The 16,692-nt window shown below is 48.6% G+C and overlaps 3 protein-coding genes across 3 annotated transcripts; 2 read left to right on the plus strand and 1 right to left on the minus strand.

Moving 5' to 3' along the window:
- Nucleotides 1-699: 699 nt before the first annotated feature.
- On the plus strand, nt 700-1,272 carry PtA15_14A273 (uncharacterized protein; the record flags this gene model as incomplete). The annotated part of the gene is made up of 1 exon (XM_053162972.1): nt 700-1,272. One exon carries the CDS (start codon nt 700-702, stop codon nt 1,270-1,272), a length of 573 nt encoding a protein of 190 aa, XP_053026945.1.
- A 4,850-nt stretch (nt 1,273-6,122) lies between these two features.
- Nucleotides 6,123-6,299, minus strand: PtA15_14A274 (uncharacterized protein; the record flags this gene model as incomplete). Its single annotated transcript, XM_053162973.1, has 1 exon — nt 6,123-6,299. The coding sequence occupies one exon, from the start codon at nt 6,297-6,299 to the stop codon at nt 6,123-6,125; it is 177 nt and encodes a 58-aa protein (XP_053026946.1).
- Nucleotides 6,300-15,540: 9,241 nt separating this feature from the next.
- On the plus strand, nt 15,541-16,184 carry PtA15_14A275 (uncharacterized protein; the record flags this gene model as incomplete). Its single annotated transcript, XM_053162974.1, has 2 exons — nt 15,541-15,571; nt 15,688-16,184. 2 exons carry the CDS (start codon nt 15,541-15,543, stop codon nt 16,182-16,184), a joined length of 528 nt encoding a protein of 175 aa, XP_053026947.1.
- Between the last annotated feature and the right edge of the window lie 508 nt (nt 16,185-16,692).

The following is a 16,692-nucleotide window of genomic DNA, read 5'->3' on the forward strand; positions in this document are numbered from 1 at the left end:
ATTCTGCCTGTTTCAGGCTTGTCACAGAACACACTTCGTTGGTACTACCGTAGTGGCTTTTGGACTCTGTTGTATTCCTCAGGATGCAGAGCCTGCTTATTAGCTGCCACCAATTGTTCAGGGGTATGGGTTTTGTGAGAACAAGCCCGTAGCAGGCTTGCTAGCGAGACTTCTTTTCCCCTTCGATCCACACAGGCCTCTGGCTATATGAGACAAGGGCTCCCCTATCAAAGGAGGGTAGAGCCCAGAGCTGTCAGTCGTGGAGACATGAACCTGAATGGGAAGAGTGGAGAACGCGCAGAGTCCTGCCAATCAGCAATGCTGCACTCTTCCCCTCGGACCCGGCCAACTCTCCAGCTGCCGCAGAATGGACACGATCTCATGGAAAGAAAGCAATCTCGGAAACGTAAACCCAATGGCAAAAAACCTCAAGCACCACGTTCCGTACTGGCCGTACTGAGACATGGACGCGACCTCATACGCGACCCCTTGAGACGCGACCCCCTGAGATCCCCCCTCACCTATTGTCGAAACTACCGCAAACCTCGGGTTCAAATGGGCAGAATGATCCCCCACATCCATCGACTATAGTCGAACTGTCAAACAGCGCCTCACCAGCCTCTCCATCAATCGTCAGCCGTCCTTGGTTCGAGCCGTCGTGTGTCAATCCATCAACCTCGCCCCACCAGCCTCTCAAACATGCATTGCACCGTCCTTCTCGCCCTGCTCCTGGCGGCCATGGTGGCCATCTCATCGGCTGTAAGCACGACGTGTGCCCTCGGTCATTGGGTCCAGGGCCGTAAATCCGGGGGTGACCCGCCTACGTGTGGGGCGCCGATTCATTGCTATATGCATCCAGCCAAAATCCAAGGCTATTGCAAGGAAAAACCCCCCGCCTGGTTCCTCCGCTGCGACAAATGCAATGTCGACATTGGCCCGCAGCCGGCCCAGGAACCATGCACTGCCAATCACTTGAAACCTTGTCGCTGTGGCGACATTCCGGCAACCCCAGCCATTCGGCGCACCCCTGCCCCCGTTGCGCCACGCCGACCTTTCCCCTCTGGTTCCCGTCCACCACCCCTTCAACGCAACGATGGAACCTTGCCATTACCCCACCCGCCCTCTGGTTCCCGTCCACCACCCCAACGCCCCCAACGCAACGATGGAACCTTCCCATTGCCCAGCCCGTCCCCCTCTGCCCCTCCCCAACCCCCTCGGCTCCCCCCTGGAATCTATCGACTACCCCCTCCGCCCGCTTCTGGTAATAAATAGCTGCTTTGTCCTCTTCCGGCTCCTTCAAAAGTAGAAGACAAATAACATCAAGCTGTTCACATTGTTCATATGTCAGTATGACAATGTAAATACACTCATAGCGTTCGCGCACCTACATAGCCTAGTAAACATTAACCAGTCATGTAGTCAGCAAACACCATCTGATTAGTTAACTAATCAACAATGGCCAAGTGTGTATATACATCTAGTCAGATATTCATCAGCCCTATACTGCATATAACTTTTTTGAAGTCTGGGGGTTTGGGTAGAATGAATCAGCTATGTTGGGTCACTCCAATAGCAGGTAAAGGCTAAATCCAAGGGGCATGTCAGCCTTATGCTATTCCAGACAGTGTAGAGACTGACAAGCCATGGGCCACCAAGAAGGAAAATGGCCTGCCGTCAGAAGAAGGGTGTGAATTATCTTGTGAATCCCCCGTCTGACCTAAGTGGGCACTCCAACTGGGTGTCACACTCAAGTGAGCAGAAGCTAGGTGCATCTTCCAAGTTTCCCCCATGGTGGAGTGTTCTCAAATGGACCGGCGAATGTAGACTCCATCTTCCTCTCCCTAGAAAAGACCATAACATATTTCAGGATCTACATCACAGAGACAAAGATAAAGTGTTAAAAGAAACCCCTTCAGCAGAAAAAGGACCCTTCCAACCTCTCTAAATCTTGAAGATGCCAACTCCAACCTTGAAGATCCCAAATTGGACTAGAGATTGCCAAGTGGACCTGGGTGCCTGCGGCGGGTACAGGTACCTGAGGTCATTTTGGGCATATTTAGATACCCGGACTCGGACCCGGCACCCGTAGGGTGGGTACCGGCGGTACCTGTGGCGGGTATCACAGGTACCACCTACAATTCAACCCTCTAGCTGGTCTATGCCAGCTTTGAGGGTAGTGTAGACTGTTGATGACCGGCACAGACTGGTCATCAAGGGTGTATATACCCTCTTGATGCCCAACCTGGGCCGGGTATTGAGAGGGTGCATGTATACCCTCTTGATGTCCAGTCTGTGCTGGAAACTAAGAGGGCATACAGTCTTGATGACCAGCACAGACCGGACATCAAGAGGTCCGGTCTGTGCCGGTCATCAAGAGTTTACACCACCCTTGAAGATGGCATAGACCGTCATCAAGGGTGTATATCCCCTCTCAATGCCCGGTCTGGGCTGGATATCAAGAGGGTATGTATGCATGTGAATTCTTGATGTCCGGTCTGTGCCGGACATGGAGAGTGTGTGTGTATACCCTCCCAACATATTCATAGTAGGCACAAGGGTTAGACCCGCACACGGCACCCATGGGGGGGGTACCCGCCCATGGATACCGGGTACCACCCACGGGCAATCTCTAAATTGGACCTCTCCAACAGCTTTGGCTTCACCTCCAAAGCTGCTCTGGGTCTTCTCCACTAGGATGGCACTTGGATACCCAGCACCCGCCAGCAGGTACCCGGAACACCCGCTCAGCACCCGCCAGAGGGTGCCGGGTGCGGGTGTTCAGTTTTTGGGCAGGAAAAAAACAGGTACCCACCCATCTTGGTGGGCCAGATGGATCGGAGGGATCTCTGCATTTGAAGAGGTGGGAGGTGTACATACTACCTCAAGCGGAGCAATCCCTCCGCCCAGAGGTGTGTACACCTCCTCAACCGGAGGAGTCCCTCCAGTCAAAAATCTTGTGCAACTCTTTGACCGGAGGGATCCCTCCGGTCAAGGAGGTACTACACCCCCGGGACTCCGGGAGGAATCCCTGGGTCAGCAAGTGAATGGGAGGATCCCTTCCCGGTCATCAATCTACTAGATGTCTGGGAGGACTCCCTCCTGGTCATTGATCTACTAGATGGCTTGGAGGACTCCCTCCCTCTCATTGATCTACTCAATGGCTGGGAGGACTCCCTCCCGGTCATCAATATAATCGATCCCTCCCGGTCATCAATATAATCAGTGGCTGGGAGGACTCCCTCCCGGTCATCAATATAATCAATGTCTGGGACGACTCCCTACCTGCATGCACGCGCAGGTCTACTTTGAAACCCCCTATTACCATCCACTATTCCTTCAATCTGGTTAAAAAGGAGCAAAAAGACTTTCTTTGCATCCTTGATGGTTAGAGGACCTAGTTCTCTTGACGACGAGCTCTGGAGGACTTGTCCAGGTTCTGGTACGCCCCCTGGATGGTTCTGGACATACGAAACAGTTCGGAGTACACTTGACAACAATGATGCTGTCGGCCTCTCATCCTCCCGTGACCTCGAGGAGGGCCTGCTGGGTTTCTCTTAGCTGCTCCTCTCCCGGCTGCATGGTTGTTCTGGTGATAGTTCGCTGGTCTGTGGTAAGGGTGAATTGGAGTTTGTTGCGCCTTCTGACGCGGTCCAGTCTGGTGTATCAAAAATGGATTCCATCCCTCCATCAAAAGCAGAAGCACTTTGCGTCCTATCAACGCTTCCAAGCTCCGGTGAGACGCTGTGGCCTGTCTCCGTAGGACTTCCATCCCTTGGAGATTCCCTCCCGCCACTGCTAGGAGGTACTTCTGCTTGCAGGCTTCGTGAGTCTGCATCAGGAACTCCTCCTCCGGCGGCCAGGCTTGGCGTAGGAAGTTGCTCCACGCTTAAACTCCCCTGCTGGGGGCCGGTTTGGCGGATCTGGTAGAAGAAGCACGGGAATTTGGTCAGATTTATCCAACTTGGGAGGCATGGGTACTGCTTGATTGTAATAGTACTAACTAATCTCTATTATGTCGGAGTTGTCGTCTTCTTGAGTTACAGGATTACACTCTGGTACCGGCCTTTCAGCTAAGTATCTCTGCAATAGACCGGGAGAATTTGGAACACTACACGGCGGACGCAAAACTCAAAAGGATGCCCAAATAATATTTGGAGATCCTTTGAAGTTCCCGTCAGTAGCAGGGGACGTCGCGGACCTTGGTCCACAGCAGAAACAAAGGCCCTCTGAAGTGGGATGTTGAATGTATTCCGAATGCGCTTTGGAGTACCTTCAGAGGAAAGCTCCTTTGACTCTCCTCCAAGGGGAATCTTTGAAGTACATTTGAATATATTCCAAAGGGGCTCCAAAGTGTTTAGACTTCGAAGTTTCTTCGATTGCTGCCTTCGAATGCCCTGTGATTGGTTTGAAGGTGTCAGCTGGCAAGTAAAACCCTTCTACCCCTTAGATTGCCAGATCAGCTTTTACTACACCATCTGCACTCCTTACAAGTTTCACATCTGTTTCACTTTCATTTCCCTTGTTATTGACATATGATTTATGCTTATACCTAGTGATACTTGTAGATGGAAGCTTATAAGTTTTACTTGCTGGATTCTATTGTTCCCCAGACTTTCAGAAGAGAAGAACATAATAAACATCTTTTATTCATTCCTCTTTATTTGAAGATACATCAACACATCACTACTTCAAATAGCCAGTTTCCCTCATATCAACAAATCACTGTCCGGAAACTCAAGCCTGACTGTCTCAAATACTTATCACCGGCTGGGAGTAAACTCTTTGGATCAGATTCAACCCCATCTACGACTCAGAGCCACTGGATTATCCCAGTAAACTTCCATCGAGTGGATTCACATCTTCCCCGGAGTAACCCACCGCTGACAGAAGGGCACATTCAAAGGAACTTCAAAGGAACTTTGAAGTTCCTTCGGAGTTGGCTCAGCCAGTAGGCAGGGTTTTCCTGGGTTGCTTGTTGGAACGGGTTGCCCGGCCAGATTCACACACGGGCTGCCCATTCAGGTTGGGTGCATTTGCCGCGGCCCGTTTGGCATTGGATAGCTTGCATCTTTGCGGGCAAGCCACAAAGGGTTCCCAGTGCTCACGGGGCCCCTGAAGGGGTACCCCTTGTTGAGATAGTGTATTAGCATTTCCCTATGTAGTATGCTTCTAACCTATAAACCCACAACTTAGCCTATATTTTACATGTATATAGTCTAGTTTTTATTCTTACTGTTATCCTTCCTCACTGAATGATTATTACAAGTTGACTCACTGTGCTTGGACCATGTGCTTGACACTTTGTCAATCTCTCTTACTCTCCTGTCACCAAGTTACCCTCAACACCCCTTACTTGTAGATACATAGCAATAAAGTAAATTCATATTTCCCTCATGTCTTATCATACAGGGGAGAGGAAGGGGGAGGAGAGTAATACTTAAGATAGTCCAAGATCTACCTCTTGGTTGCCCCGGTCTTGATTGATGACCGCCATGCACGCCTCAATTTCTTCTTTGGAAGGAGGTTGTTGTTTGTCTTCTTCTTGTTCTGCATCTTTGACCGTCTTTTTGCCGTCCCAGACGGCTTTGGCAAGTCTGTATATCAGTTGAGCGTATGCAACTCCATAGGTCGTCGATTTCCTTTGGAGTCTGGCTAGGTCCTTGTCTATGTCATCCCAGAACAATATTTGCCTCAAGGTGGATTGGCGGCAATGATTGATTTGGTTAAGGTTGGCCATGAATTGCAAGTAACACAAGCAAAACTTGGCGCCATTATTGAGGACCGAGTGAATTTTTTCATTGCTGAGCCTTTTGAAATCCGGATGAAATCCGTCGTATACGTTGGAAATGAGTTTGTAAAGGTTGGGGACCACGGCGGGCGCGCCGGACCCACTCAATCCGACCTTGATGAGCACCGCAAGCGCTGTTTTTTCTTGTTTGACCGTTTCAGCAACAAGTCTCTCCAACTCGTTGTCGGAGAAGTTTGCGGGTAAATTTGTGGCTTGAAAATTGGCTGATGCACCCTCAATCTCATCCTGAGGTGGCAAAGACCGTCAGTGCATTTTGATAGTGCAAAACATGAAGACAAAACAAAGTGCATACCATTACTTGCTGACAGGGGTCTCAGACACACGCAACCAACAACCGGGAGACTTGTCTGGCCGTGGGGGCCACCGGGGATTTTCTGCCGGGAAAAGTTGTACATGTTGGGGGAAATGCCTTCAAGGCCGGCGGGGTTGATTCGGTTCCCCGGGTCGGTCCCCAACGGGTTGTAACTGCCCTCGAATTGGTCCCAGCCATGATTGCCTGTGAGGGGCTGAGAAATCCTGTTGTCTAACAAGTACTGGGCTAGGGGGGGGGGGGGGGGGGGGGTGAGGGGAGATCAGAGACGGTGATCAGTATACTGCTTGGGTGTTTGGAGACAAGGATGGCAATGGGGCATGGTTGTTTGGTGACTCACTTAGGCGGAAAGGGGTGCTGATTGGGGTTGGTGATCAGTTTCAAAGGTATTGGAGGAAGCAAGGGGAGTTGCTTGGCGACTTACTTAGGTGGAGGGAGAGGGGCACTGATTGGTGTTGGTGATCAGGTTCAAACGGTTTCCAGTTGGTCAGTGATGAGGCGGGGTTGCGATCTGGACAAGATATTGGTTTTGTCTGGTCAAGATATCAGGGGAGGCAAGCAAGTCCAATGGAGTCGGACTTGCTTGCAGGGGTGCTGTGGGCTGCAGGAGTGGAGCCAGCCGCGCCAATTCCGCTGTGCCTGCCTCATCAAGGGCCTTGCATTTGTTATAAATTCAAGCCCCAAATACCTTTAATTTGCTCTCACCCACATTTTACCGGATTATTTACCCATCCACGTCCACAAGAAATTTTGGGGCATATAACCTTTCTTTTTATCCTAAAGATAAATTCAACTCATCTCAATATACTCAAGTATAACATTAAGCTTAAGTATAAAACATTATAAAATTATAAAATTACCCCATCCAAGATAATTTTGATGACTTCTGATAGATGGCACCACAAAACCGTCATTTCTTTTCTTTCTCCTTTTTCTGATCATCGTCAAAATGTACATAGGACATTATCTCTTTACTCGTCCTTCACCCGAACCCCACAAAACCAAAACCCAAATCACATCATCCTGCGCAATCGCAGGTAGGCCATTAGCTTCATATTATTTCACCTTATTTCATAACCAATATACAAAACCCAATCCTTCTAACTGTTTATATTTATATTCTTTCTTCTTTTTTCAGGTGTGTTGCTGAGAGTTGTCGTCGTCGTCGTTGCTGGAGTTGTCTAACATCAAAACTTGTTCCACTAAGGTTAGTTAGAAGAAATTAAATTCACGCGTTTACATCCTTTTAACCCGTGAAGAAGAGACTAAACATTATCTCTTTACGCGTCCTTCACCAGAACCCCACAAAACCAAAACCCAAATCACATCATCCTGCGCAATTGCAGGTGTGTTGCTGAGAGTTGTTGTCGTCGTTGTCGCTAGAGTTGTCTAACATCAAAACTTGTTCCACTAAGGTGTGTTGCTGAGAGTTGTCGTCGTTGTTGTCGCTAGAGTTTTCTAACATCATAACTTGTTCCACTAAGGTGTGTTGCTGAGAGTTGTCGTCGTCGTTGTCGCTAGAGTTGTCTAACATCAAAACTTGTTCCACTAAGGTGTTAATCTCAATTGTGCCACAATCCCCTGAGCCAATTATATCTAAAATTGACAATGGTAAGAACATCAGATCACTGTACCAAAGCGCGAAATGGTGTGAACAACTCACCCAACAACACCATGTGCAAATGGCTGCAATGGGCAATAAACACTACTATATTTTTGAGCCCATAACTTTGATTGGATCACCTGATAGTTACATTTTGATGCCAATTTTTTTCTACCAGAAAGTGACTGAGGTAGAAAATGATTTATATGCCAAGTGTATTAGGCCCAAATTCACATATCCAGATGAACAAGGGAAATTCCATTGCTACATACGCCCAAACATTGGCTACCATGACCAAGATTTACTCAACATACCGGTTAGAAGATTTCACAAGACATACCAGGAAATCCGTCATATTGATGGGGAGTTGTTGATGTTCAAGTGTGGCAATGTGATATGGGGTAAGCCCCGTTCAAATATCATGTATCATTTGGATGTTCATTTTAACTAAAAACCTCCTTTGCAACTATCCTTATTGACAGAATATGGAGCCCCAACAATGTCTGAACCAATCCCAGTTCCCAATGATTGGAGAGATAGGGCAGACCACAGGGTCATTCGCCATGTTCCCATAACCCTCTATTCTGATTACACCTCAGGGAAACAGTCAAAACAATGGAACAAGCATGTTTCATACTACTTCACTTTAGGGGGCCTGCCTCCATAAATGACCAATATGTAGTATAATTTTCATTTTGTTGCCACATCTAATGTTGTGTCAGCTTTGCAGATTGGGGAGCCAATTGTAGCAGAAATAAATTATTATATGTGAAGGAGTCTCAGGAAGGACATCAGCATCTGACATTCTATCATTTGCACTTAGTGCATTGGCCAATGCAGGTGGCATTGCATATGACGCTGGTATGAAACAGGAGGTGATGTATATGATTGTCCCACTTGCATTCCTGGACAACTCACCAATGGCAGCCAAAATTACCAGCACAACCAATCCTGGTCAAGCCAATAATCCATGCAGAATGTGCCATCTGAGCGTGCAATCAAAAAGCCAGAGCCTAACAGTGGGCCAATACACTAATGTTATTTGTTAGTGTAGTGTATTTGAGCCAAAACCAGCTAACAATAACAACATTTTCTGTTATCTCGTTTTTTGTGTTGCTAATAATACAGGAACTTGCCCAGGAAATAGTGATGGATAACAGCAATAACTGTTATTGTATCCTGTTAGTAGCAATAAAAGACCCGTTATTGTTGTTATTGCTGTTATTTCCTGTTATTGTTAGTATGGATACTTGTATCTCAGATAACAAATAACATGAATTTGGGAGTCAATAAAATGGCTACACTAACAGTTATTGTCCAATAACGTTAGTGTAGTGCAGTGGCCCATTGAATTTGCAGCCAGAGGTGCACATTGGAATTTCTCCAATCTTTCTTTGGCCTACCAGAATTACCAGTTCCCAGGCAGTGGCATGAAACTAGAAGTTGATCTCATGAACTTTGGGAAACTTATTATACAAAGACCAAGAATGAATTCCTCACCAAAACTGCACAGTATGGTTTGAAAGACCAAATCACCCATAGATTGATTGAATTGCACACACAGAAGGTACAGGAAAGGATAAGAATTGCTGAACTTGCCACAAATGCACCACCAAGAATATTCAATTCATACCTAGAGCTAGCTTCCTTTGATTTTTGTAATTACACCCCAGTGGAGATACTACATGTACTAGTCCTCCTTGGTTGCGTGAAATATCTTTTGGCTGACTTCATGAAAAATTGGCTGAGCAAGAGGCACCTAAAAGAAGTGGAAGCCAGATTACAATCCTTCAATACTGATGCACTCAATTTCCCACCACTTCAGGCCACTTACATGATGGCCCACCATGCATCCTTTATTGGTAAAGATTTTTGAATAATATTGCAGGTGGCCACAATTGTATTTTTCCCATATATGACAGAAGACCTGAAGGATCTATGGTTCTCAATGTGCTACATAGCAAGTATGGTTTTTCAGACGACCATCTGCGATCTGTAAGAGTACTTACAAGAACTCACAGCTGTTATCCGGTAGTTTATGTATCACATATCTAAAATGTCAGGCAGATGGTCAAATAAACCAAAGATCCACATTAGAGATCGCCCGTGGGTACCCGTGGGGGGTACCCGGTATCTGTGGGCGGGTACCCGCCAGCCCTTGGCGGGTACCCGCCCGCAGGTGCCGTGTGCGGGTCCGGGTATGTAAATTTGGATGGCGGGTACCCGTCCAGGTACCCGCTGCATTTGCAGCGCGATCATGGCCCCCGCTAACCCAACCCTCTTGGTGTCCAGCACAGTAGGGATGATAATCGGGCGGGCCGGCCGGCCGGCGGCCCGAACCCGCCCCGGGTTCGGGTCGGGCTCGGGCGACGCCTTGCGAGAAAAAATCAATGTCGGCCCGACCCGGCAGACCCGCCACTGTATCCGGGCCGGGGCGGGCGGCCCGTCGGGTCCCGCCGGGCCACCCCCGAATAGGCCGGGGGCGGGGACCCAAGCGGATATCGTGTGCACTGTGAGTCTCACATGATACAGCTAGCGCCACCGATCCCCTGCCACCCACCACCATCCAGCCACCACCGCCGTCGAATCCCACACCGCCGTCGAATCCCCCACCATCCAGCCACCACCACCGTCGAATCCCCCCCACCGCCATCCTCCTCAGCCCCACACCCCTCCCCACCGCCCCCCATAGCCAAAGAGCAGTGCACGACTGAACCAAAAAAATACACACCCCACCACTCCCCCCACCGCCGTCGCATCCACCACCGCCGTTGCATCCACCACCGCCGTCGAATCCACCCGTTCAACCACCACCCCCAAATCTATCAGATATCCGCTTGCCAACTACGAACCGGAACACCTATCGACTCTCGGCTATCAACTTTTGGCGTCAACCCTTGACTACATGGCTGAATCGACTGGCGAGGAAAGCGACATTCCAGTCTCTTCCACTGGACCGAATATGCAACCAAATTGATCTGGTGATGACCCGCCTCCGACTCCACTGCCAGCAGATACCCAGAGCGAATCACAAGAAGAGATCAGCGGCAGCCAATCAAAGAGGCGAAAACTCACGAGTGGTGTGTGGGAGCACTTCTCCAAGTTCATAGGTGAGTTATTATCTTTCTGCTTTCCTGAATCTTCCCATATTTCCTGCTCTAGCCATTCCAATATTATACTAACATTCTTAATTTCTTTGGTATGGGCATCATTTTCTAGACACAGATGGCAAGGAGAAGGCCAAGTGCAATTACTGCGAAGTGAAGCTTGTAGGCGCCTCGTCTGCTGGAACCAACCATCTCCATCGACACTCGAAGAAATGTCTCGTTGAGAAAGGCGGTGTCATGGTGGCACAAGGTCTTTTGAACTTTAGCTCGTCGATCAAATCTGCCGGCCACACCGTCTGGATATACAATCAAGATCAATCTCGCAAACGAATGGCAGAAATGGTAATTCAACATGAATACCCCTTTGCAATGGCTGAGCACGAAGGCTTTGTCAATTTCATGAAAGAAACTCAGCCTCAATTCAAGATGCCCGGACGCCAGACTCTGCGAAACAATTGCATCAAATTTTTCAACAAACAAAAAGCGACCTTTATCGCTCTCATCGCAAAGGACGCCGACCATGTTGCACTCACAACCGATCTATGGACGGCCTCCGATCTCACTGGATATATGGTGATCACGGCCCACTATATCAGCGCACAATGGAGCCTTGAGAAGTTAATCATCAGTTTCCGACCACTTCCGCCTCCGCACTCCGGCCCTGCTATTTCCGACCGACTCAGTCAAGTACTACGTGATTGGAAGCTTATCAACAAGCTAGCTTTTGTCACAGTTGACAACGCAGCCTCAAACACAGCAGCCCTCGTTAGACTTCGACGATATGTGGATGATCGCTCTGCTACTCCGGGCGGTGCAACCTCGTGTTATTTCCATGTGCGCTGCTTAGCCCACATCATCAACCTCATCGTCAAGGATGGGCTCAAATTCTCCGGTTCAGCTGTTGATCAACTACGCAACAGTGTTCATTACATCCACGGATCACCAAGCCGCATGGATGCCTTTGAAAAGGCGCTCACTGCAGTTGACATCGAACTCGACAAGAAACGACCTTGTAAGGACGTTCCGACGCGGTGGAACTCCACTTACCTAATGATTGAGTCTTCCTTACCCTACAAGCTAGCCTTCGAGGAACTAGCAATCCAAGACGATAAGTATGACTACTGCCCGACCGAGGCTCAATGGGAGGAACTGGCTTCAATGGAAAACTTCCTTGAGCCATTTTATCAAGGTTGGTGTTTATTTTTCTTCTCAATTTTGTTTATTGGACCATTTTGGACCGAGTCACTTATATCGGTCTTGTTTTAGCAACGGTTTTGTTGAGTGGCACCCAATATCCAACCATCAATTATGGATATCGAGCGATGTCGGCCGTTGAACATCAACTAAACCATTATGCGGCCCATCCAAGCGATCTCGTGAACCTCAAAGACATGATCAAGCCGATGAAGGCCAAATTTGAAAAGTATTGGGAACCATCAAAGGAACTCCTGGCCATTGGTCTTATTCTTGACCCCCGTTTTAAGATGCGATACCTCCGCTTTCATCTCGAGCAGCACACCGCGCCCGACCAGGACATCAATGAATTTGTCGGAAATGTGCGATCGACCGTCTTTCAACTATGGAACCTGTATGCTCCAGCTTCATCATCTGCCGCTGAGCCAACCGCCAATCAAAATCAAACGAGGCCAACAAAGGCAATCAACAAGGACTTGACTGCCTTCCATCAGTACATGGCTGGAACCGTTGAAGCTTCGCCGAATGCACCTGCGGCTGAGTTGGATCTTTACCTCGAAGAACGAAATGTGATCCTCTCCGACAATTCTGATTCCGAGTTCGACCTGCTTGGCTGGTGGAAAATGAATTCACCTCGATTCCCATCACTATTGAAGATTGCCAGGACAGTGCTCATGGTCCCAACAACATCAGTAGCCTCTGAGTCGGCTTTCTCTACAGGCGGGCGAGTTCTTGATGATGATCGAATGCGCCTGAATGAAGATTCTGTCGAGGCATTGATCTGCTCTCAAGACTGGATCAAGGCTGCCAAGCGGGCAGCCTTGCAGTGATTTTTCTTGTTATTTCCCTCGTCATTACTAAATTTATACACGCAAATTATTTTTTCACCAATGTTTTTTCACTGCTCCTCCCTGGGAATCAAGTAGAAACAATTTTGAAGGCTATTTATCCTAAATTCTTATTTTTATTTTTATTTTTCTGGCTCCTTATGGTTTTTGGGCGGGGCCCGCCGGCGGCCCGCGGGCTGTCCATGGGCAGCCCGAGTCATAAACGGGTTTGGGTTTGGACATCATTTGAATGAGGCTGGCCCGGCCCGGCCCGTCCATCAAGTTCCCGGGCTGCGTCGGGCCAGCCCGCAGGCGGCCCGAGCCCGCCCGATTACCATCCCTACCAGCACATGCTGGACGCCAAGAGGGCATACACTCTTGATGTCCGGCACAGAGCGGACAGCGGGATATGCCCTCTCGATGTCCGGTATGTGCTGGACACCAAGGGGCCATACACTCTCGATGTCCGGCACACAGCGGACATTGGGAGGGTATATGTATGCCCTCTTGATGTCCGGTATGTGCTGGACACCGAGGGGGCATCCACTCTCAATGTCCGGCCCAGACCGGACATCGAGAATTCACACGCAGACATACCCTCTTGATATCCGGCCCAGACCGGGCACCAAGAGGGTATATACACCCTCGATGACGGTCTATGCCGGCTTCAAGGGTGGTGTAAACTCTCGATGACCGGCTAAGACCGGACATTGGGAGGGTATGCACACACCCTCTTGATGTCCGGTCTGTGCCGGTCATCGAGACTGTATGCCCTCTCGATGTCCGGTCTGTGCCGGTCATCAAGACTGTATGCCCTCTCGGTGTCCAGCACAGACCAGACATTGAGAGGGTATACATACACCCTCTCGATACCTGGCCCAGGTCAGGCATGGAGAGGGTATATACCCCCTTGATGACCGGTCTGTATCGGTCAAGGACCCCGGAAAGTCCCAACCAAGCCGACATATGTAAATTCCTGGAATTCAGGGTTTTGGATACGTGGGGACATTGGGTTTTTCCCAATTAGACCCGGATTAGATGCGGTGTACATAAGGAGGATTTTGAACAATAAAGGCCTAAAGGGAACAATGGGGCAAAAAAAAACCTTTTTTGGGGGGGAATTGAACCCAAGACCCAAATATTTGGTTTTGGTTTCTAGGAAATGCCAAAAAGATACTGACCACATCAGGATCATCTTGGGACAAAAATTTGATTTGGATACGTTTCCGCTGAATTACATCAGGAGCATTTTGCAAAAAAATGTCCCCCGGATACGTGCCACATATGTCGGCTTGGTAGGGGCTCTCCAGGGTCCTGTCGGTCATCAAGAGGTTACACCACCCTCAAAGCCGGCATAGACCGGCTAGAGGGTTGAATCGTAGGCAGTACCCGTGATACCCGCCACGGGTACCGCCGGTACCCGCCCTACGGGTGCCGGGTCCGAGTCCGGGTATCTAAATATGCCCAAAATGACCGCAGGTACCCGCACCCGCCACGGGTACCCGGGTCCCCCGGCGATCTCTAATCCACATGCTGCTACACCTCCCTCAATTGATCAGACAATTTGGACCTCCAATTCTTTTTGCAACAGAGAAATTTGAGAGTTACAATGGCATAGTACGCACTGCGTCAATCCATTCCAATAGACAAGCTCCCAGTCATAATCTGGCTCTCCCATTCAGAAATTATCACATTGAGAGGCTCTTATTTTCTGGTGCCTACATTCATGATTGCCAAACGGGAGAATACTTCCAAGCAACATCAGAAGTTACAAACATTTTTGCACAAAATGAACATATTCAACGGTATTTTGGTTACAACTCCAAATCAGTGAACCACATGATTTCCTACGGGGTGGGTGAATTTTACAAACTGTCTTTTACAATGCCCCCCCATTGTAAAGTGGGGGCATTGTAAAAATGTATAAAACCCCTAATTAAATTAGTTTTGCAATTTATGTGTTACCAACCACACAATGTAAAGTAACAGGTTGTAAATCACAATTTGTAATTCACACCCTGGTGACCTCTATCCTGTACTTTTACAACCTGCCACGTTACAATGCATGTTACAATGTATGTAAAACTGTATATAACCTACCAATCAATTAACTTTACAATATCTTACCTTACAATGCCTCTAACTTGCAGCTCAACATAACCTCTGGGAAGATTATATCACTGTTGACCTAAGTAGGGCTAGACCCAACGGTCTCCCCATTGATCCGCTCAACAACATCCGGCTTCATGCACCCGGCCACACCAAGTGCACTAAATTCCCTCCTCCTTGGGGGAGCGAAGCAATGACTTAGTTAAGTTAGACTACCCAATGAGCTTGAATTTTTCATCTAACAAACCCTAACAAACCCCTCCCCTCAAAATCACAAAGTACTCCTTTACGTGAATATCCTGGTCAAGAAAAACCACCGGCCATATCCCAATCTATCCTAACTGAAGTTTGGCACACCCGGCCCCTCCACAGCCCAACCAGCATCACCCGCAGCCGACAACCGTCTCCGTACCCACACTCGTCTCCAGAGTCCAGACCTTGCCCTCCCTCCGGATCTTTGTCCTCAGCAGCTGTAACATAGGCCTCCTGCTCAACCATGTCCGCGACTTGCCCGCCTTCCGCACCATCCCCGAGCTCTACATCTTGATCCCTGTGCTCATGAGCCTCAAGGCCACTTCGACATGACTGCCTCGCCGCGAGCTCGCTCGCAAAGTCATCGAGGCCGCAAAAGCAAACCTCGACACACCCGACAAATCTGCCTCAGCTCAATCATCTGATCGATCCCGGCAAAAAAAATCCTGCCCATTGGTCCTGAATTTATAGCCCAGCCTGCTCGTACTATCTTCTCCGACGCCCCAAATACCAAGTGACAGTCGCTTCATTGAACCTCTGGAAAGCCGAGCGATTCGCCACTGACTTGCCCCGGGAAGCCAAGTGCATCTCCCTCAATCTCAACAACGCGGAGGTTTTAGACAAAGCGGTTTTCAAGCATGATTTGATCATCTCCCTCGTACCCTACATGCATCATGCCAAAATCATCAATAGCGCCATTGAGTTCAAGAAGAACGTTGTTACTACAAGCTATGTCAGTCCTGCTATGCGAGCGCCTGATGACCAACCCAAGAAGGCTGGTATCATTGGCTTGAACAAGATTGGCTTGGACTCTGGAATCAATCACCTTCAAGCCGTCAAAATGATCAATACTGTCCGCCGGGCTGGTGGTAAAATTATCAAATTCATCTCATACTGCTGTGATCTACCGGCTGAATGCTCAAAGCAAATTTTCTTTACGTGGGGTTCTGCTGCTTCTTTCGAACTCAGCTAAGCTCTACTCAAAGGGAGAATTGATCTAAGTTGAAGGCCAGGAACTCATGGACCCCGCCCAATCTTACTCCATCTCACCTGCCTTTGAATTCGTCGAGAAAACTTCAGCGACGACCATGTGGTGCCCCTGGAAACTGTAATGCCGTATGAGACGGGCAAAAGAGACACGGTGGCCTTGCAACACAAGTTCCAAATCCAAGGTCAAACAGTGAGTGATTTTGTTTTCTGATTCCATCAATCATAATCTTTTCCCCCTTTTTTACTTTGTTATTTATTGTTGCGCCTAATTCTAGAAAGCCCGAACATACACTTTACAGAGCGCCATTCCAATCTCAAGAACTGGCACATCAACCATGGTACGCAAACACCAGTGAATGTTGATGAAACCAAAAAAGGCGCAATGATTGGGTACTGACAAACAATTTTTCATTCCATTGGACTTTGTCTAAGTGAGGCTGGTTGGAGTACCCTGTGGGATTGCTGTCTAAATGATCAGTTTTGGCATGCTA

Source organism: Puccinia triticina, chromosome 14A (assembly GCF_026914185.1).
Source record: "Puccinia triticina chromosome 14A, complete sequence".
NCBI lineage: Eukaryota > Fungi > Basidiomycota > Pucciniomycetes > Pucciniales > Pucciniaceae > Puccinia > Puccinia triticina.